We start from the raw sequence: 23341 nt of genomic DNA, 5'->3' as shown, positions 1-23341 counted from the left end.
TTAGTGTAGGATATACTTGTGTGATTTGAGTGTATGAATGTAATTTATGTCACAAGTACAGTAACGATAATAAACACACCATTCATGCTTATGATTCTCTGGTGTAATGTACTATAATATTTTTATATGATAAAGGCGACAGATATAAGTATTTGTGTCCGCCATATTGTTTGCCATGAGAAATGTGTGTTGTGTATAATTATGAGCATATTACAGCATAGGTAATGTGTATATTTATGTAGGTTTATCTATGACATTCTATTTGAGATAATGTTGGTAGTAGGTTTAGATTGAATTAATATGGCAGTAGATTACTATGTGTATTATTTTATGATATTTATATTTAAGTTCGAATGACATGTGTATGTTATTTATAGATGGATCTGAGTGACAAGTGATTTGGCCTACTATCACCTGTGTGCCATACATTCGGTAGGCATAGTAATTTAGTTATTCATCGTTTATATTTCATGTATGTATAATATACATCTTGTATATAAAACGGCATTTAATGCAGTTGAAGTAATATGGAAAACATCATATAATAATATGAATGCATTTTAAGTATTACATAAATAACGGTGATAAGTGCAATGTTGTAATGTGTATAACTATTTATTTATTATTTGTTCAATTATGTTCCAGGGTGAATATTGGTATGGAAAATAACCTTGTGGCTTCTTGGTCACCACTCACCCCCCGCAGGCGTTGGTCTTAACTGTGATATTTACACCACCCTAACCTGCTACATTGCTATACCGCGAGAAAGCGATGTCCCCTCTCGGCCACCATACTTATGACATATCAGCCAAAAAAACTGTAACAATATCCTGACATAAAGAATTAATGATATCCTGTTTTCGACCATCCCAGACCCAACTGACACGAAAAGTCTTGTCACATTTTCCGTGATATTCAGCCGATATTTTAGGTTGTCCGCTCACATTTAATTGACTTGTGATCCTACTATGGACATATGGTGGCCAACTTATCAGATCACGTGGTTACAGGTAAACGCGGCGCCCAGCGTATCTGTTAGTGTATCAGTGTAATGTAACCACTTTTGACAATAACACGGGTGATATCTTGTAGATAATTGATTACCACATGCAAATTCTATTTGTGTGAGAACGAATAGAATGAATAGATAACAAAGTTAATTCAGGCGACATCAAATATCTCCCTGCAGAAGCATGATTCTGCTATTGTATATATAAATACTGCATCCTTACTTTTATGATCCACTAAGCTTGGTGTTTGGTATTACCTGCCCTGAGCAGTAACACTTGGTCCTCTAATGACAGCTCCATGAAGTGGGGGATCATCTTTGCCCATGTCACCAAGGTTAACAGCTGTTTGTCCGCAGCCTGGCATATCTTCGTTACCGCCTCTTTCTGGGGTGTGTGGGGGGGAAACAACAAGAACCAGGTTAAAGAGGTTCCCACTAGACATGCAGATGAACATCCACTACTACAACAGCTTCACTAACACTGAGTTTACAAAAAAACAACGAATCATAAATGGTTACATAGTGGACACAATTTATGGATTACGACTTAAAATTTGTTTGTGCGATAACGACATTACGGTATAGATCCTACACCGTATCTAGCAATGATAAGGTATGAGGATCAATACCGAAACATCGCCTTGACAGGTCAACAAGGACGATCTAGCCAGGAGTGTCTCTACTTTGTCAACCTTCAACTTCTAAGGCCTATCAAACAAATGGTTTGTGGAGATTACGATCTTATGGTTGAGTTGTTTAAATGGCGATACCAACATCAAACTTTACATAAATATTTCTGTTGGGGTGTTTATTGAGTAAAAACAACAAAAAAACACTCGAAAATCCAAAGTAATTGCCAAATTTCAATATGCCCTCTACTAATTATAATAGTAATGATTATCTGTTTATGGCATATATTTGAACGACTTGATCTCGATATTCTTTTCAATGTTTATCATATATGGGCATGTTGAAAAAAACCAACGCAATTCTTTTAGTGTTTACAAATATTGAGTGACCATTGTCTATCGGCGATCGACTCAGAATTGACAGTCGGGTCCTGAACACATAACTGGGATAACAGATCACAGTTCAATTTAGATAAACATTCTTGGTTCTGTTAAAACCTTACTTACTTACTTACTTTGGAGATTTAACGTGCGCTTTCCGACTGATGCGTATCTCGCACACGGGCCCGGCCAGGCCATTTAATGTGTTTCCGAAAGGGGCAAAAGTGGTGTGTGCAACCAAAGAGGGGGCTTTAGGGGTTGCTTATATAGAATTTGGGAATTTTGAGATTTGGAATAGATGCCGATGGGATTGGGGAGGAGAACTAAGAGAGCTGGGAATGGTGGATGTTTGTTTGTTTATGTAATTTTGATTTGGTAGATTATATTGTTTTTAGATGCGTTTTATTAGTTGATTAAGAATACGCCTAAGGCCTTGAAGTTTTCTAGTTTATTTTGTGGGTTTAGTATTGCTTCTAGAGTGAGAGCCTTGTTTAGATTGAGGGTGGTTTGTAATGCGGTTCGATGTGTTAGGTAGTGTGTGCAGTGGATGAGTGCGTGTTCTGGGATTTCTAGTTGTTTGCAGTGTGGGCAGTGTGTTTTTTATTTTTTTTGAGGTGGTTATTTAGGTCGATGTGTCCTGTTTGGAGTTAAGTGATTACTCTGTCGATTGTTTTTGATGGATGGAGAATTTTTGGTTTGGTTAGAGGTTTGCCGAGTACTTTTTTGATTTGGCTATTTGAGTTTAGATATAGGTTATGCCATTTTTTTGTGATTTTTTGCTTGTTTACGCTTTTAATTTCTGATTTTGAGATGGGTAAGTTTAAGCTTATTTCTGGGATTTTGAGGGATAGTTTAGCTGCCTTATCGGCGTTTTCATTACCGTATTTCCTACGTGGGCGGGTATCCACAAGAAGGTTATTTGTTTGCCTGCCTTAGTTAGGTCGTTGGAGCTTTTAAGTATTTGATTTATTAATTTAGGTCGGTTTTGGGTATTTTTGTTTTGGAGGGCTTGTAGTCCACTTAGGGAGTCGGTAAGTATTATGATTTTTTGTGGTTTTTGGATTCTGTTAAAAAAGTTTCAGTTTGAACTATATAGCCCGTTGTCACTGTCAGACTCACTAATCACAGTGATTGATCTTGAGACGTAAAATATTAATGTGACATTCAAGGAAAACTTCGACGATATCATTCAAGAATAACATCATATGATAAAGAGGTCATCGCGCCTGTGTGTTTTAGTATGGTATATATAATCTATTAGAAATGAACACAGTGTTTTATCTCGCTAGGGTTCGCTAAAAGGAATGTTTATCAAACATGCAGGGTATTTCCATTCAAAATCACAGTTGCGTGATAACCTCTATTTATAACCAGGCACAAACTGATTGCACTTCATTTACACAAAGACTAGTCTTGTCATAACTTCATCAAAGTGTCATTACAAAAAAAGACATGTATTCTTAAAGGTCAATGGGCTGGGTTTTTTTTCTTCATTTGTGACACCATGAAGAGGAATTATTCGTTCTCTCCATTGTTCCAAGGTGTTCACTTTATACATTATATTCACCATTCCCTTGTGGTAACCATTGTCCTTAACATTCACTATTCGTGCCTCAAACTGCTGAGTAAGTAATGTTTCAAGCTAAGGGAAACTACGCGAAGTAAGCTTGTTTAAGAAACCATGTAATAGGGCTAAAGTGGCAACAGGCTAGGAACAAGGCAATTGACTTCCTCGTCAGTACATTCTAAAACGGGGGCATCCATGAAGCAGGTTGGTTTTGACAAAAATACAGGTAGCTCTTTGAGACAATGAAATGCCCCTCTGGCTATCGTGAAAATGCTTAAGTAACTAATTTCAAGAGGCTTAAAAATACTAATCTGAAAGAAGGGGTTGTGTTTTGCGAACATTTCACCAAGCTTTTATAGAACAAGCGGTTGTGTGAACTAAAAGTATATATATTTTGAAAGGCTTACATGCATAAGAATACGTTATCGTATTTATTACACAACGGGTGTCCTTGTCTGTTCAGGAGAGAAACCTTTTGTAATTGTAACTGTGGGTACTCGAACTGTAGATTAGATACCTCTTATTTAAAATTTGGAACCGCGCTCTTCAGCGCGAGTTTTCAAACATTTAAAGAGGTATAAGAAGTATCTAATCTATAGTTAAACTACCTCTAATTTCAAAACACAGTAGGTTTATTAATAAAGCTTTAAATATGGTTCACTTATTTAACGCGTAATTACACATGTGATAACACGTCTGCTATCTTTGGACATGTCGAAAAGGGGTCCTGAAAACGGTAGCGAAATACATAACAAATATGAGTCAGGTTCAGACCCACATGTGTGCACATGTCAGGGACCTCACATTTACATGAACAATCGAACTTAGCGTGATAGGACGCAATGGCGAGTTATTGGGGGACAATATAATATCACAAGTTCCCCGAAAGCATGGCAAGTACAAAAGTGTCATTTCGCGACTGTAAAACCGTTATCGTCATACCGGGGATGTTAAAATGTGGCAAAGGCGTGGCAGGCCTAATATCACGACACGGCAAGAGAATCTACCAATCTGATTAACATCGTATCTTAGTTTTCGCTACCGATAAACAAAGACCAGAGGACATCCTATTACAGATCATGTCAGAACGACCTTTTGCGAACTTTGACTTCCGCGAGTCAATGAAATGACCAACTAGGAGTAGACATTAGCTATATAGCCAATCAGAATTAAAGCAGCTTTCTCCAGCTATACGGCACTAGTTTCGAACTGGCGACGTCCATTCCAAATATTTTGACAAAGTTCTCGATTATGAATTCGACGATTTTGGAATGTCCACTGTATGGTCTAGATTGTATGGCAGCTACTACTTTCAGAGGGTTATCCAGTCTCTTCCGTTCAAATGTTTATCCCATTGAAGCGAGAGATAGACGATGAATATGACGGATTTAGTCGCACAGCCCGTAAATTGTCGATAGGAACGCCACGTGATTACCTTTTCGAGGTTACGTGATTGGAAACCACATTTCGACGGTCACTTTCTTAATCTTGTAAGCAACGCTCTGTTTGGTCGGATGTCCTCACATCTTTGTTTAGCGGTGGCGAGACCTGAGATCTGATTTTAATGAGATTGCCTAGAATGCAACTGATTCAAATCTGCACCAGAAATCAAGCGGGAGTTTCGTACTATGACTGAAAGTCGAATTTCAAAATCAACAGTTGAAAACAGGCTGTATCAAGACCGTCTGAAAGCGAAAAGTCCCCTGAAGGCTGCGACGAACTCCTCACCACAGGCACCCACGATTAATGTCAGAAATAAGTCAGAGATAATTTACCGTTCCTGTCTGGTGACGTTTGGTATCGTACCTTTACGTTCACGTATGTACTCTGTCTGGAAGGATAGTGTACCTGTGTGCAGACAATGCCCCACAGTCTAGTGCGGTACTATACCCGTGTGTTGACTTTTGTACTCACTGTCTGTTAGGGTACTGTACCTGTGTGTTGACGTATGTGTCAGTCTTTGGTTCTATTGCTAATTCAGCTTCCAGAATTTCCTTGATTGACATATCAAATACACGTGGAGGGAAGGCGCTTGACATGGTGGTATGTGTGAAGAGAGGGGGCTTGTTCCCTTTGGCAACACTACTTCCTTGCTGAACATCTGTTGATAAAAAGATGGGAGTTTACAATCTACGTTTAATAGTGCTGGTAACAATGACAATATATTCTACCATGAATTTGAAATTTACTCGATTCTGATTGGTCAATCAGAGGCTATTAAATCACAATAAACCCCCTCTGATTGAAATAGCTGGTTTGACGGCCGCATCACCGCGGAAGCTAATACTCACAGAATAGTACTATTTTCAGTCTTTGTCGGTAGGCATATTTGAATAAATATATCTACAATTACAGGTTACAAAATGCACAGATGCGGTTACTACAATATTCAAAGGATGTGTGGCAATACATTTCGTGCAGAAAAACACGACATAAATCAACAAAGGGAATGTATTTACGTTTTGGAGACAACAGAGAGCTTGAATTCTGGCGCTTTTCTATATACGACTGTGACGTCATATCTTTTGCGTCACAATGAGGGATATGACGTCATAATGGTGACGCGCGATGTAGAGCGAAAGCCTTGCAAAGCCTGCTTTTTGCTTTCTTTAGGGATGCACACCTCAAGTTAGCTTACCAAGTTGCCGTGCTTATATGCTTTCAATGCCTGTCATATGTTCGAGTGAAATATTACGGTGTAAACAAACTGCTTGAGTATATATATACAGCACCATATTTTGCTCGGTGATTCCTTAATTCAGATCGATAACCCACTCAAAACACTGAACTCAACCCATACCGCTTCACTCAGTATATTTGCTAACACCAAAGAGTTCGCATTATATTTAGTCATGGTAGAATGGAGATAAACATACTGTGTTTTCAATGTTGAGCTAGGTTACCTGTAGATTAAACCCCGCTAAATTTAACATTTGAAACCTCACGCTGCGCGTTCGGTTCCAAATTCAATTTAGCGGGGTTAAATCTACAGGTAACCTAGCTCTACATTGAAAACACAGTATGTTTATCTCCTAAATGTTTGTCGAATTATAATTATAATTTTTCAAGCTGGTGATACGTTTATCACGCTGTACAACCAAAGTGTGTCGCTCCCATCGAGGTCCTACCTTCTTGGTCCATGCCCTGGAGAAGACATTTCTTAAACCTGCAAAACTGACATCTACTCCGTGTAAGCCGGTCAATGACGCACGCGCTTTGAGCAGGACACGTGTAGATCAGACTCCGAATGATTGTGCGCCGAAAGAAGGCTTTGCAAGCTTCACAACTGAAAGAAGAATGAAACTTCACAGATGGCAACAACGAAATTCTCACTGAACATGCAATATAATTTTCTTGATTCCTTACTACCTAATACTTAACACAACATTTCAAATTAGTTCTTTATCGTTTGGATTAATATTCGTTAAAGCCTCGGAGAAGGGTGATTTCTTACAGGGGCGGTGACATTATTTAAGGAGAGAAAAAATGACACATCGAAAGGATGTGTGTGTGTATTTTGAAGCCGATAATTTCTCTACTCTATTGATTGTATCTGTAAATTACACCACGTCTATGTAGCAGTATGCTTGTAAATAGAATATCGTTATAGTAAACTAAAATGAATGAATTAAATTAATAAGCTAAACCTAAATATTTAACACTTATTTCCTTAAATACCTGTGTTAACTTCAGCACTTGCACAAATCAACTAATCTACGAGGTAAACTGGTTTCGGTAGATAGCTTGGGTCGTTCAGACGTTTCTTTTTTTTAGGTTCATGGCAATTGTCCTATTGTCACTGGGTCCGTAACAGGCTTGGCCCGTGATTAGGTGCTTATTGTTCTCTAGTTTGTGCATGATCTCTGCAATCATGTGGGGACCCTGGTCAGAACTTCTACTGGTCAGTCTGCACATATTCTCAGCACATTCTCTTCACTGCATCATATAGGATAAGTTCAGTTAATTATCACTAGTTCTATATATTTATCATATAATGAGTAAGTTTCTCGGCAAGATAAAGCCAACGGATAAAAACGATATCCGTTGGGGTCATATGCGGATAGAGATGCAAATATCAAGGTCAAGTAGGGACTACTTTCACTGTTTCTAAACAAACATGGCGTCGCCCTCGTCATTCGGCGATCGAGTCAGAATTAACCATCGGGAATCTGGATAAACTACAGGGATAATTGCTATCATTATCAAAAGAACAGTCTAATATACTGAAAACCAGTGTCTTACTCTGACGTAGCTTTGGCATTTTATAAGTTTTGGCAACTTTGGAGATATGAATTTCGAAACAATTTTGCGACGGCACGAGGCCTAGTCAAGCGGGATCAGTAGCCATGTTTGTGCTTGTAGATCTCTGCGGTTTGAAACCTTCTCCACAAATTAAAATAGTTGGATTTGGCCGAAATATGTTTGAATTGTTACCTTGTTTCGTTTTGTCTCTGTGTGTACATCTGAGTACACTTCTTAACGTTATGACAGGACAAACCGACTGTCAACAACGTCTGACCGTGGCCGTGACGTCTCATAGTCTAGGGTTAGGGTAGCTTCCCTTTGACAAAGGGCAGTTACTCTAGCGGACGGACCGATGGATTGCCACGAAAGGCAATTAAAAACAATTGTTGTTTTGCGAATATGTTGCTTCGCCACTGTATAAGAAACAGATTTCAGTTGGAACTATATTGGCTACTGTCACTGTCCGACTGACACATCACTTGCCCTGTGACGTAATACATATTAATGCGCGCATTCCAGAAAAATGTCGCAATGTTTCGGAATTAGTTGCAATGTTTCGTATTAGGAATAAACACCGTGTATTTAGCTCGTCAAGGCTCGCTAAATACAATGTTTATTCCCAATGCAGGATATTTACCATCCCCAAACACACTCGCGTGATAACCTCTATTTATCTGGAAACTTAGGTTACTATATGTATTTTTAAGCATTGTCGTATAATAGTATTTTAGCTAGTATTGTATTATGATATTGTAATTTATCATATAATGGGTAAGTTTCTCGGCAGAATAATGCCAACATATAAAAAACGATATCCGTTGGGGTCATATGCGGATAGAGATGCAAATATAAAAGGTCGCGTGATAACCTCTATGTATTCTTTATTCAACTTATTTTTGTATTTGACTGAGGTATTAGCCAAGTGTACATTTTATAACATAGATATAAACTGATCAGAGGTGATACGTGTATATGTATCATGTATATACGTATAGTAGTATTTTGTGGAACTATAATGCTGGTATTTTCTACAAGCAAGTGAAACTGTGGTTATGTAGTGTAACAGACTGACATTAATATACCTATAATAATATATGATCCATAATTATCCGTCAGGATACTAGCATCTTGTTACCCAGACCAAGTGGGAGCTTTCAGATTATTTCGTCAGAAATGTGAACTTTATTTTTCCGTGAAAGAAACCAAAAGTTGAAAAACAAGTTGACTATATTTTACTGTATACCGGTGATGAAGGGTTTTTTTTCATGGTGTTTGTCAGAAGAAGAAAAGAATAATCCAGAAGTAGTTTGGAACAAATTTCATAGTCAGAAAGAGCCTAAGATAAACTTTCGTGTTCAACGATTTTATCTACAGAAATAGAGACAAGGAGAAAATGAGAGTATTGATGATTTTGTAACAAGAAGTAAACTACAAGCATTCAAGTGCAGATTTACAGAAGCAGAGTTTGGTGAGAGGCTTATTGAACAGTTAATTATTGGCACTAGATATCCAGAATTACAGAAGGAATTGCTAGGGAAGGAACATACCCTAACATTAGAAAATGCCATTGAATGTGGGCGTACTCATGAAGCATTAATTCAACACATGTCTCAGTTACAGGATGTTCACACTCAACAGAACAGAATTCATGCTATACAGAGAGGTAGACAGCAATGTGGATCATGCGGAGGATCGCACCACATCAAACAGAAATGCCCTGCCATAGGAACAACTTGTTCTAATTGTGGAGGCAAGAATCACTGGAAGTATGTTTGTAGACATACAGAGGATCACAGAGAGGCAGAGGACGTGGAAGACATGACTATAACCACAGATGCCAATCAAGGACGGGAAGAAAGGAGTTTGGAAAAGATTATCATTACAAAAGAAGAAATGTTGATGCAGTCGGAAATGAATGGACTGATGACCATGCTGAACTTAGTGAAGAATTTGAAAATTTATGCTTTGAAGAAACCAGAATCTCGTCAGTGAACACTGAAGATGACAGAGACGAAGTATTTGCAAGACTGGACATTGAACTTGCAAATAAAATAAAAGAAATAAAGACAGAATTGAAAGTAAACGTGGACACAGGTGCACAAGGAAATATTCTTCCACTACGGACATTCAGACGCATGTTCCCAGAGAAAATAGATACAGTAGGATACCCTATACCTGGATCAGTACAAGCAAAACCTGGAACAATCCTCACAGCATATAACGGAACAAGGACTCCACAGTATGGAATAATCACATTACCATGTTGCTACATGGATGGAAACTGGATGCATGCCAAGTTCTACGCAGCAGAAACTGATGGCCCAGCAATCTTAGGATTGAAAGACTGTAAAAATATGAAACTGATAACCATAAACTGTGCCACTGACAAGAAAACGGGAGACAATGCTCCTGAGCAGAAGATAAGAGAAAACAGCATCAAGAAAAATGACAGAACAACAAAGAATCTAACAAACATCAAATCAATAGAAGATTTGAAATCACAGTACCCAGACAGATTTGATTCCATAGGCAACTCTCCCGGAACATATCATATTGTTACGGATCCAGATGTTAGTCCAGTAGTTCACTCGCCGAGAAAGTGCCCAATTCAGTTGAAAAATGAAATCAAAGAAGAGTTGACAATGATCGAAAACCAAGGGGTAATCAAAAGAGTTACAGAACCAACAGACTGGGTATCAAGTCTTGTATATTCAGATGATGTTGCCGGTCACGGCAAAACAGAAGGGAGAGCATGATGCCAATCTTGACAACCTCATGAAGAGAGCTAAAGAACATGGACTTGTGTTCAATAGCCAAAAGTGTGAAATCAAAGTAAAGCAGATCAGTTTTTTTGGCATGGTATATGATGAGAGAGGAGCTCACCCAGACCCAAAGAAAGTTGAAGACATAAAGTCAATCAAGACACCACAGACCCAAAAAGAATTACAAGAATTCCTTGGCATAGTAAATTACATGGGACATTTTGTACGAAAATTATCACAACACGAGCTTCACTTCGTGACTTAATCAAGAAGGACTCAGAATTCTGCTGGTCCGAATCCCATGACAAAGGCACACTGAGCTTCTTTGATCCAAGCAAAGAGACAGTGATCCAAGTTGATGCATCCTTACGCGGACTTGGAGCAGAATTAACACAAGACGGAAAACCAATAGCATTTGCATCAAAGAGTCTGACTGACACTGAACAATGGTATGCCAACATAGGCAGTTGTATTTGGATGTGAAAGATTCCATACATATGTGTATGGAAAGCCATTTATTATAGAGACAGACCACAAATCTTTAGAAATGATCAAGCTGAAGAACTTGACTGCAGCCCCACCAAGATTACAGAGAATGCTTTTACGTCTCCAAAACTATGATGTCAAAATCAGATACAGACCAGGAAAAGAAATGACCCTGGCTGGTGGGCTATCAAGACTACCAAACAATAAGAATACAAGAAAAATTCACGTGGACGTCAAGGTTAGCCCAGAACAGTTTTCATCAGACAAGCTAACAACGCTTAAGTCATGCACAAGTCAAGGCCAAACGCTCAGCGAACTACGTGACATAATTGTTGAAGGATGGCCTAGCACATTCATAGAAATACCAGGACCAATCCGCCCGTACTGGTGTTACAGAGACGAATTATCAGTTGAAGATGGCCTCATCCTTAAAGGAGAGAGAGTCATAATTCCCCAAGAAATGCAACATGAAGTACTACAGAAGATACATGCAGGTCACCAAGGTGAAACCAAGTGCAAGTTGAGAGCCAGATCATGTGTATTCTGGGATGGAATAAACAAAGATATTGATCAAGCTGTAAAATAATGCCCTACATGCCAAAGCCATCAAGAGTCACAAGCTAAAGAAACCCTGATGCCTCATGAGATCCCAACAAGACCATGGGAGATAGTAGGTACAGACCTATTTCATCATGATAACAACGAGTTTCTTACCGTCGCAGACTACTACTCAAAGTTTCCGGTCATAAGAAATTTTACCAAAGCTCTGCACAAGTATTGCTGTAATCACAGCTACTAATAGTATATTTGCAGAAAATGGAGTACCAGATAAAATAATCAGCGATAATGACAGACACTTTGATAGCAAAGATTACAGAAAGTTTGCCGAAGAGTGGTGTTTCGACCATACAACCAGTTCACCACATTACCCCCAGTCAAATGGCTTCATAGAAAGGTCTATCAAGACAGTGAAGAGTACCCTAATAAAGTCTAAAGGAGACCATATGGATCCTTATATGGCGCTGCTGTGTCTAATAGTACTATAAGGACCACACCTATAGATAATTACCTACCATCACCAGGAGCATTACTCAGCGATAGAAGATTGATGAGTAAACTACCATGCAAGACGCACAACGACAAACATGACAGAGACAACATCCGAGCTAACCTGAAAATGCGTCAAGACTCACAGAGAATGTATCATGACAGGCAAGCCCACGACTTGCCACCATTAGCAACTGGACAGAGAGTCCGTATTCAAGATCAAACAACAGGACTGAGGACTCCAGGTACTGTCAAGCAGAAGTGCACAGAGCCAAGGTCATACTTAATTGAAACTCCAAATGGTCGTGTATTAAGAAGAAATCGACGACACATATTAGACTTAATTTCTCCAAGAAAGAAGGTAACCTTTAGAGAAGAAGAAACTAATAGACAGAATGAAACTATAACACCAAATGAACACAGAGAAGTAATAGCTGACAAAGGAAACAAGAACCAGCTGAACAACAAAAGAGTTCCTGATAGAACCCCACAACGTAGAAAACCATGTGAGAGATGTGTTCCAATGACATTAAGTGACAGTGTCAGCGATTGTGATGAATATCACTATAAAACCAGATCAGGCAAAGCTATTCGCAGACCTGATAAATTAAATCTGTGACTGATCAAGAGTGACTGTTTAAAGTTGATGTTGATAATTTATAAGTTAATGATAAAGTTAAAAGTGATTAAGCTGAAAATTGTTACTCCCTGTGAAGATATCTTGAAGAAGAGGGACGTAACAGATTGACATTAATATACCTATAATAATATATGATCCATAATTATCCGTCAGGATACAAGCATCTTAGACTATTGGCATTGTACATCTATACGCATGCGCGGCGTGAGTCCCAGTAAGCCGTCAGCCTGTAACAGGCTGACATCTCTTAGTATATCAGTAAACAGAGGTTAACCAAACCCAGCGTTCGTTATGTAGTTCTCAGCTGATACGACAACCTGAGAACATTACATGTAGTATATTAATATGTAGTAAACTTATTTGTGCAGGGCTATTCACTGTACATCTATTATACGTATAATTTATATTTTATTAATTGTGCATGATGAGCTATGTATAAAGTGTAAATTTGTTTTATCTAGAATGATTTGTTCAAGTATATATGCCGAAAAGAAGGAACAATAACTCTAAATGTATTATCAGTATTGTTGTTACCTAGTGCCTTTCTACTGTCCATACCCATCATGTTTATATCAAATTAGGCTATGTATGTTTTAGGGCAGATCCGGACTACCGTACAAGTTCTTCCTTATCTCTGAGACGACTACGAGTACCGTTGTAACATCTATAGAGAATCCTTAAGCGTCCCTTACACTATACGGATATGTTTCTATATTAACCCAACTCTGTTCGTTGTGTTATTTAATTATTCCAATAACTTGAAGTCTTTCTCTCTTCTGCTAATTAATCTAACACCAGTTTACTGTTAATTAACATCATTGCGAGATGGCACCTACGCAAGTCCGAATGGTGTCTTCTCTTTCTTTCTTTGTTATTTAACAACGCACTCAGCAATATTCCAGCTATATGACGGCGGTCTGTAAATGATCGAGTCCCGACCAGACCATCCAGTGATTGACATCATGAGCATCGATCCACGCAATTAAGATACGATGACATGCATCAACCAAGTCAGTGAGCCTGACCACCCGATTCCGTTAGTCCCCTCTTACGACAAGCATAGTCGCCTTTTACGGCAAGCATGGATTGCTGAAGACCTATTCTATCCCGGATCTTCACGGGTCTGGTGTCTTCTCGCCAGAGCGACATTTGAAGGTAAAGGTGTACCTTCTCGCCAAAGGACACGCGGCATGACTTCGCAGAGGTTGTTGTGTGGTTACACGGGTTTAACGTATAAGTACAACGCACGTTCTGCTCAGTAAAATTTGTTCATTGATTACAATAAGCATGTGTTGTTCCCGTATCTTCTACCAGTCTTCATATGACTCTTGCTGAGAAGTCTTCCGATAAGGGCTACACTATTCAAGGGTGAAGTTATTAGGGTAGACATGTGGAGGACATTTCCAAATTTGACGCATCAGCGACAAAAATGATGTCCGATGCTACATTATGATTACATAGTTCAATATCATGCAGCCATGCTTAGTACCACAGTATGGGTTTTTTCAAATTTGGGATTGAGAAAGTAATGAAGTAAAAGTGTTAGAGATTTAAGGGATTCTCAAATCGCCTTCGTTTTTCAACCAATCAGATTACGACACACTTTTATATTCCTTTTACTACTTCCCCTCATATCCTTTTATCCCGAAATGGTTATACATTGTGGTCTCTCAATTAGTCATTGTAACGTGATACACCGGTATTGATTTACATACAAATAATAAACCTAACAAAATATATTCGGTTTGTGAAAAGTCACATACTGCATACAAACTCCTACCTCAAAGCACCATAGTTTCTACCAGTTGCTTGGTCACCACAGATGGAACACATGTCTGAAGAGAATTGACTTGACTGTGGTGTTCTGTCTGGTGATAACTGACTTGACTGTAGTGTTGTGCCTGGTGAGAACGGACTTGACTGTGGTGTTCTGTCTGGTGATAACTGACTTGACTGTGGTGTTCTGTCTGTTGTTAACTGACTTAACTGTGGTGTCCCGTCTGGTGATAACTGACTTGACTGTGGGATTCTGTCTGGCGACAATGGACTTGACTGGAATGTTCTGTTAGGGAACAACTGATTTGACAGTGATGGTCTGTCTGGTGACAACTGACTAGACTGTGGTGTTCTGTCTTGTGAGAACTGTCTTGACTGTAGTGTTGTGCCTGGTGAGAACGGACTTGACTGGAGTGTTCTGTCCTGTGAGAACGGACTTGACTGTGGTATTGTGTCTGGTGACAACTGACTTGACTGTGGTGTTCTGTCCTGTGAGAACTGACTTGACTGTGGTGTTCTGTCTTGTAAGAACTGACTTGACTGTGGTGTTCTGTCTTGTGAGAACTGACTTGACTGTGGTGTTCTGTCTTGTGAGAACTGACCTGACTGTAGTGTTCTGTCTTGTGAGAACTGACCTGACTGTAGTGTTCTGCCTGGTGATAACTGACTTAACTGTAGTGTCCCGTCTGGTGATAACTGATTTGACTGTGGTGGTATGTCTGGCGAGAACGGACTTGACTGTAGTGTTATGTCTGGTGAGAACTGACCTGACTGTAGTGTTCTGACTGGTGAGAACTGACTTGACTGTGGTGTTCTGTCCTGTGAGAACTGACTTGACTGTGGTGTTCTGTCTTGTGAGAACGGACCTGACTGTAGTGTTCTGTCTTGTGAGAACTGACTTGACTGTGGTGTTCTGCCTGGTGATAACTGACCTGACTGTGGTGTTCTGTCTTGTGAGAACTGACCTGACTGTAGTGTTCTGCCTGGTGATAACTGACTTAACTGTAGTGTCCCGTCTGGTGATAACTGATTTGACTGTGGTGGTATGTCTGGCGAGAACGGACTTGACTGTAGTGTTATGTCTGGTGAGAACTGACCTGACTGTAGTGTTCTGACTGGTGAGAACTGACTTGACTGTGGTGTTCTGTCGTGTGAGAACGGACTTGACTGTGGTGTTGTGCCTGGTGAGAACGGACTTGACTGTGGTGTTCTGTCTGGTGATAACTGACTTGACTGTGGTGTTCTGCCTGGTGATAACTGACCTGACTGTGGTGTTCTGTCCTCTGAGAACTGACCTGACTGTGGTGTTCTGTCTTGTGAGAACTGACTTGACTGTAGTGTTCTGTCTTGTGAGAACAGACTTGACTGTAGTGTCCCGTCTGGTAATAACTGATTTGACTGTGGTGGTATGTCTGGCGAGAACGGACTTGACTGTAGTGTTATGTCTGGTGAGAACTGACCTGACTGTAGTGTTCTGCCTGGTGAGAACTGACTTGACTGTGGTATTCTGTCGTGTGAGAACGGACTTGACTGTGGTGTTCTGTCTTGTGAGAACTGACCTGACTGTGGTGTTCTGTCTTGTGAGAACTGACCTGACTGTAGTGTTCTGCCTGGTGAGAACGGACTTGACTGTGGTGATTTGTCTTGTGATAACGGACTTGACTGTGGTGTTATGTCTGGTGAGAACTGACTTGTTTGTGATATTCTGTCTGGTGACAACTGACTTGACTGTGGCATTCTCTCTGGTGACAACTGATTTGACTGTGGTATTCTCTCTGGTGACAACTGACTTGACTGTGGTGATGTGTCTGGTGAGAACTGACTTGATTGTGATATTCTGTCTGGTGACAACTGACTTGACTGTGGTATTCTCTCTGGTGAGAACTGACCTGACTGAAGTGTTCTGTCTGGTGATAACTGACTTGACTGTGGTGTTTTGTCTGGTGACAACTGACTTGACTGTGGCATTCTCTCTGGTGACAACTGACTTGACTGTGGTATTCTCTCTGGTGACAACTGACTTGACTGTGGTGTTGTGTCTGGTGAGAACTGACTTGACTGTGGTTTTGTGTCTTGTGAGAACTGACTTGACTGTGGTATTCTGTCTGGTGACAACTGCCTTGACTGTGGTGGTCTGTTTGGCGAGAACTGACTTGGATGTGTAGCTATTTCCTGTGATTGTTGGAAGGTTGGAGTGGTGCTGTGTTCCCATTCCTTTGATAGGACAGGCATCAGAAGGGTCTCAGGTTGTAACAAGTTAATCTGTTCAGTGAAGTCACCTGGCTTTGTACAGTCGCTGGCGGGGTCTGCAATACCTGTACGTAAATACTTGCGTCACTGATTAATCATACGATGCATCCACAATGTTAGCAAGATTATTTCAAGATTTAAGCATTCCTAAGAAATATAGCTCAATTCACTTTCTATCACATTTAAGAGTGTTATGCTTTCATAAAGAGGTGTGCTGAAATCTGATGAAATTCAATAATTTGATGACTCGAATTTGTTATTGTAATATCAGGTGGTGAGTAAATGTTGCTGAGCGCCAGTCAGCAATAATCCAGCTATAATATCACGGCGACGTGCAAATATTCAGACGAGTCAAACGAGTCACCGAGCCTCACCACCAGATCCAATTTTGAGGGGACCTATTCTAAAGCGGGATCCAATGGGGTTATTGTTTTATCAATGGATACATGTTCATTTGAAGCTTTGTGAACTGAGCAAACATTTTGATCTAAATAATGCACCATTCACACACACACACACACATTACTACCCCACATCAACACACACACGCATCACCACACCCGCCCAAAGATACACACACACACACCTCACCACCCCAACCCCAACACACACATATACAAACACATACCTCACCTACCCCACCCCAACACACACACACATACCAACACACATCACCACATCCGCTCCAAGATACACACACCTGACCAACCCCAGCACACTTGCACACACAACTCGCCATGCCCGCCCCAACAAACACACACACACACATCTCACCGCCACGCCCCAAGATACACACACACAGATACCTCACCACACCACACCACCACCCTTTTCCCAAAACACACACACACACACACACCGCCCGAAGATACATTCATACACATATCTATATCCCTACTCACACCTCTCCCCAACACATTTTCTTGAAGCATACTTAACATTTATAATACATTCGGAAATGTCATAGGTGATCCGGTATGCTATTGGTAACACTACTTCCTCATTTGCTGTATATATGATTCAATACAATTACACGATTACTGAAGACAAAATGCACTCTCTTCCAAAGAGGTGTATCTGCAGTTGATTGCTGGGTCATTTTGTGTATTTTTTCAGCGACATGAAGCTGCATTACTGACGACGCTGTTTGATAACCTGAGCTGTGCTATGCGTTACCTGATATATTGTTTTGCTGAGGCGAGGTCTTATGTTTCTTTGACGTTTCACTATTAATTTGTGAATGTGATACACACGTGCAGTTACCGGGATCATTTCTCTTGACACCTCGTTGAGCGCTGATTTTAGGCAATTGAGTGAGATGCATTGCTGTGTCTGGAGCGGAGAGAGGAGCTGCGCGTGTTGAAGTAGCCATGGCTGTGTCCAATGTTGCTGGGGCGGAGAGAGGAGCTGCACGTGTTGAAGTAGCCATGGCTGTGTCCAATGTTGCTGGGGCGGAGAGAGCTGCTGCGCGTGTTGAAGTAGCCATGGCTGTGTCCAATGTTGCTGGGGCGGAGAGAGGAGCTGCGCGTGTTGAAGTAGCCATGGCTGTGTCCAATGTTGCTGGGGCGGAGAGAGGAGCTGCACGTGTTGAAGTAGCCATGGCTGTGTCCAATGTTGCTGGGGCGGAGAGAGGAGCTGCACGTGTTGAAGTAGCCATGGCTGTGTCCAATGTTGCTGGGGCGGAGAGAGGAGCTGCACGTGTTGGAGTAGCCATGGCTGTGTCCAATGTTGCTGGGGCGGAGAGAGGAGCTGCACGTGTTGGAGTAGCCATGGCTGTGTCCAATGTTGCTGGGGCGGAGAGAGGAGCTGCACGTGTTGGAGTAGCCATGGCTGTGTCCAATGTTGCTGGGGCGGAGAGAGGAGCTGCACGTGTTGGAGTAGCCATGGCTGTGTCCAATGTTGCTGGGGGGGAGAGAGGAGCTGCACGTGTTGGAGTAGCCATGGCTGTGTCCAATGTTGCTGGGGCGGAGAGAGCTGCTGCGCGTGTTGAAGTAGCCATGGCTGTGTCCAATGTTGCTGGGGGGGAGAGAGGAGCTGCACGTGTTGGAGTAGCCATGGCTGTGTCCAATGTTGCTGGGGCGGAGAGAGGAGCTGCACGTGTTGGAGTAACCATGGCTGTGTCCAATGTTGCTGGGGCGGAGAGAGCTGCTGCGCGTGTTGGAGTAACCATGGCTGTGTCCAATGTTGCTGGGGCGGAGAGAGGAGCTGCACGTGTTGGAGTAACCATGGCTGTGTCCAATGTTGCTGGGGCGGAGAGAGGAGCTGCACGTGTTGGAGTAACCATGGCTGCGTCCAATGTTGCTGGGGCGGAGAGAGCTGCTGCGCGTGTTGGAGTAGCCTTGGCTGTACGTACACGAATGTCACCCCCAACAGGCAGCGATGGAAGATCCTCGTGCACAAGGATGACGCCTTGCGATTTGTGATCAGCGTCGTCGCGAGGGGTGACAAATTGATTAGACTCCGATTGATTTGAACACTTGTTATCCTCTGTAACAACAAATATATCTATTACTCTACAGCTATGTAATTCATCAAGTAAATGCATACTGAAATCGATAAATGAAACTGCTCACACCGCGTCTGCAAAACACATGTTGAAATACGTTGCATGATATGGTCCCACTCATCATATATGAGTAAACATATTATTAATTGGCACAAGAAGGGTTTGTAGGACCCGTTATTCCTGTTTCCATCTCGTCCTAAGTGGCAACCGTCACCTGAGGAGTGAACGGGACAATAAAATGAAGCCTGAGTTTGCCGATCGCTGTCATACATCGGCCCACTTTCTCTGTGAGAGGAGCTTAACTTCACTGAATCGAGACCATGCACTACCACAACTATTACAAAATAATTGTGCAACAACACAAAAGCGGTGTATTTGTGGTAATAAATGCCGTCTTTCTATATTCATGCCATATACATTTGAATAAAACCACAAGCAAATAGATATGCAGGACATTAAAATCTAGTCGCAAGTAGGGGTCAGTAAAAAAAATCCACCCGTGAAGACCCGGGTTAGAATAGGTTTTCAGCATAAACAAATCTCCCAGTATACAACACATTTCAAGTTAAAAGAAGAGCTAAAAACACTGCACGTATCTAAATTTAGTATTCAGTTATCAACAATCCCCATAGTCCAAAGTAATCCTCGCCAAAGACCTCAGTCGGCGTTTTATGTGCGAGACCTGTGTCGGTGTCTTCGTACATCAGCTGAGCTCACAACTTCGGCTCACTCCCAAAAGTCATGTGTCGACGACAAGATTTTTTTCAAGACGGAATCTGATTTATTCATGTCCATAGCTCTTTTTTGTTTTTATGAATAACATTACATTAATCCATGCATTCGCTATTTTTTTCAAAATAACATATGTTAACTTCTTTGAGAGGCATTTAGACGTTGGATTACGAAGTAAGAATACGATTTATGGATGAACAACTTCTTTATTACAATTAGGAGAGACGTTTCGGTGGGGGTTCTAACACCGTTACCAAACACGTGATGTACAGAGTATGGTTGGCATGTATATATACAGGTAGGAGGCAGTGTTCATAAAGTAGAGAAGATATCAGATGTAGTCATACTGGAGTGGAGAAGTCAGTAATATACACAAAAGGATTATGACTGATTGGGGTCTTTGGTGAGTTGATGGTACGCCGGGGGTATGTAGAAGCCTTGGTCACGGTTGGGGTCTTTGTATGTTCATCCTATCCTTACTTAACATATGTTGAAATTATTATTCATAGTGGAACTAAATTATATTAGACATTCACATCATCAGCTAATCTGTTTAGTCACGAGTCACCGCTACGTGCACGTGGAAGGAATTCTGTCAAATTTACAATTAAATATTCAGAAACATCCAGGCAACAGGGTCTATCAGAAACATCCAGGCAACAGGGTCTATCCGAAACATCCAGGCAAAGGTTCTATCAGAAACATCCAGGCAACAGGGCCTATCAGAAACATCCAGGCAACAGGGTCTATCAGAAACATCCAGGCAAAGGGTCTATCAGAAACATCCAGGCAACATGGCCTATCAGAAACATCCAGGCATCAGGGTCTATCAGATACATCCAGTCAACAGGGTCTATCAGAAACATCCAGGCAACAGGGTCTATCGGAAACATCCAGGCAAAAGGTCTATCGGATACATCCAGACAACAGGGTCTATCAGAAACATCCGGACATCGGGGTCTATCAGAAACATCCAGGCAACAGGGTCTAGCAGGAACATCCAGGCAACAGGGTATATCAGGAACATCCAGGCAACAGGGTCTATCAGGAACATCCAGGTAACAGGGTCTATCAGGAACATCCAGGCAACAGGGCCTATCAGAAACATCCAGACAAAGGGTCTATCAGAAACATCCAGGCAATAGGGTCTATCAGATACATCCAGGCAACAGGGTCTATCTGATACATCCAGGCAACAGGGTCTGTCAGAAACATCCAGGCAATAGGGTCTATAAGAAATATCCAGGCAACAGGGCCTATCAGAAACATCCAGGCAACAGGGTCTATCAGAAACATCCGGACATCGGGGTCTATCAGAAACATCCAGGCAACAGGGTCTATCAGGAACATCCAGGCAACAGGGTCTATCAGAAACATCTGGACATCGGGGTCTATCAGAAACATCAAGGCAACAGGGTCTATCAGGAACATCCAGGCAACAGGGTCTATCAGGAACATCCAGGCAACAGGGCCTATCAGAAACATCCAGTCAACAGGGTCTATCAGGAACATCCAGGCAACAGGGTCTATCAGGAACATCCAGGCAACAGGGCCTATCAGAAACATCCAGACAAAGGGTCTATCAGAAACATCCAGGCAATAGGGTCTATCAGATACATCCAGGCAACAGTGTCTATCAGATACATCCAGGCAACAGGGTCTATCAGAAACATCCAGGCATCAGGGTCTATCAGATACATCCAGGCAACAGGGTCTATCAGAAACATCCAGGCAACAGGGTCTATCGGAAACATCCAGGCAAAAGGTCTATCGGATACATCCAGACAACAGGGTCTATCAGAAACATCCGGACATCGGGGTCTATCAGAAACATCCAGGCAACAGGGTCTAGCAGGAACATCCAGGCAACAGGGTCTATCAGGCAACAGGGTCTATCAGGAACATCCAGGCAACAGGGCCTATCAGAAACATCCAGTCAACTGGGTCTATCAGAAACATCCAGGCAACAGGGTCTATCAGAAACATTCAGGCAAAGGGCCTATCAGAAACATCCAGGCAACGGGGTCTATCAGATACATCCAGGCAACAGGGTCTATCAGATACATCCAGGCAACAGGGTCTATCTGAAACATCCAGGCAACAGGGTCTATCAGAAACATCCAGGCAATAGGGTCTATAAGAAACATCCAGGCAATAGGATCTATAAGAAATATCCAGGCAACAGGGTCTATCAGAAACGTCCGGACATCGGGGTCTATCAGAAACATCCAGGCAACAGGGTCTATCAGGAACATCCAGTCAACTGGGTCTATCAGAAACAACCAGGCAACAGGGTCTATCAGAAACATCAAGGCAACAGGGTCTATCAGAAACATCTAGGCAACAGGGTCTATCAGAAACATCAAGGCAATAGGGTCTATCAGAAACATCCAGGCAACAGGGTCTCTCAGAAACATCAAGGCAGGAGGGTCTATCAGAAACATCCACGCAACGGGGTCTATCAGATACATCCAGTCAATAGGGTCTATCAGAAACATCCAGGCAACAGGGTCTAGCAGAAACCCGCACTCAACAATATTCTAGAGGTATGTTAATAATCGAGTCTTGACCAGACAATCCAGTGACTGATATCATGAGCATCGATCCATGCAATTGGGATACGATGATATGATTGTATCAACAAAGTCAGCGAGCCTGACTACCCGATCACGTAAGTCGCCTCGTTCGACAAGCATAGTCGCCTTTTACGACAAGCATGGGTTCCTGAAGACATATTTTAACATGGATCTTCAGGGGTATAATACAGGTTGAAAACAAATATTACCTTGAAATTAGTAAAAACATTTGGTTAGTTTCAATCGTATTATATGTATAAACATATCTATTCTAAAAATAAACAAAGATATGAATTTTGCTTACCCATGATTTTTTCAACTGGAATTATTGATGTTGGTTTATCATCCCCAGGAGAATCTGTCGGGGACTCCGAATACTTAGGGGATGGTAGTTTCACTGAGAAGTCAGTACTTAGCTCGGACACTGATTCCCTTGCTGGAGACGACATGGCGTTCCAATTTTGCCACTGTCGTGTCACGGCGTAAGCTTGGTATATAATGGATACACACGTCTTACGTCCCCTCTCACTCGTATGTACGTACCACAGCCAGGACAATATAGTGACGTCACAGAGGTGACGTCATCGTCATGCACATTGTATCAATGCCAAGCGCAGTTTATTTAGGAGATAAACATACTGTGTTTTCAATGTAGAGCTAGGTTACCTGTAGATTTAACCCCGCTAAATTGAATTTGGAACCGAACGCGCAGCGTGAGGTTTCAAATGTCAAATT

General features: G+C 41.5%; 1 protein-coding gene across 1 annotated transcript in view; it reads right to left on the bottom strand.

Moving 5' to 3' along the window:
* LOC139459485 (uncharacterized) overlaps positions 1-23055 on the bottom strand; it is a 30362-nt gene extending 7307 nt beyond the window's left edge. Inside the window, exons 1-7 of the mRNA XM_071240930.1 lie at positions 22911-23055; positions 19118-19279; positions 17969-18922; positions 14547-16857; positions 6715-6872; positions 5521-5687; positions 1268-1394 (exon numbers count right to left, since the gene is read on the bottom strand). Coding sequence (XP_071097031.1) covers positions 1268-1394; positions 5521-5687; positions 6715-6872; positions 14547-16857; positions 17969-18922; positions 19118-19279; positions 22911-23055 — 4024 coding nt within the window. The remainder of the gene's footprint in view (positions 1-1267; positions 1395-5520; positions 5688-6714; positions 6873-14546; positions 16858-17968; positions 18923-19117; positions 19280-22910) is intronic.
* Between the last annotated feature and the right edge of the window lie 286 nt (positions 23056-23341).

Source organism: Haliotis cracherodii, unplaced genomic scaffold (genome assembly GCF_022045235.1).
Source record: "Haliotis cracherodii isolate W230 unplaced genomic scaffold, xgHalCrac1.p SCAF_13, whole genome shotgun sequence".
Taxonomy (NCBI): domain Eukaryota; kingdom Metazoa; phylum Mollusca; class Gastropoda; order Lepetellida; family Haliotidae; genus Haliotis; species Haliotis cracherodii.
This window is presented reverse-complemented; position numbering and strand designations above follow the sequence as displayed.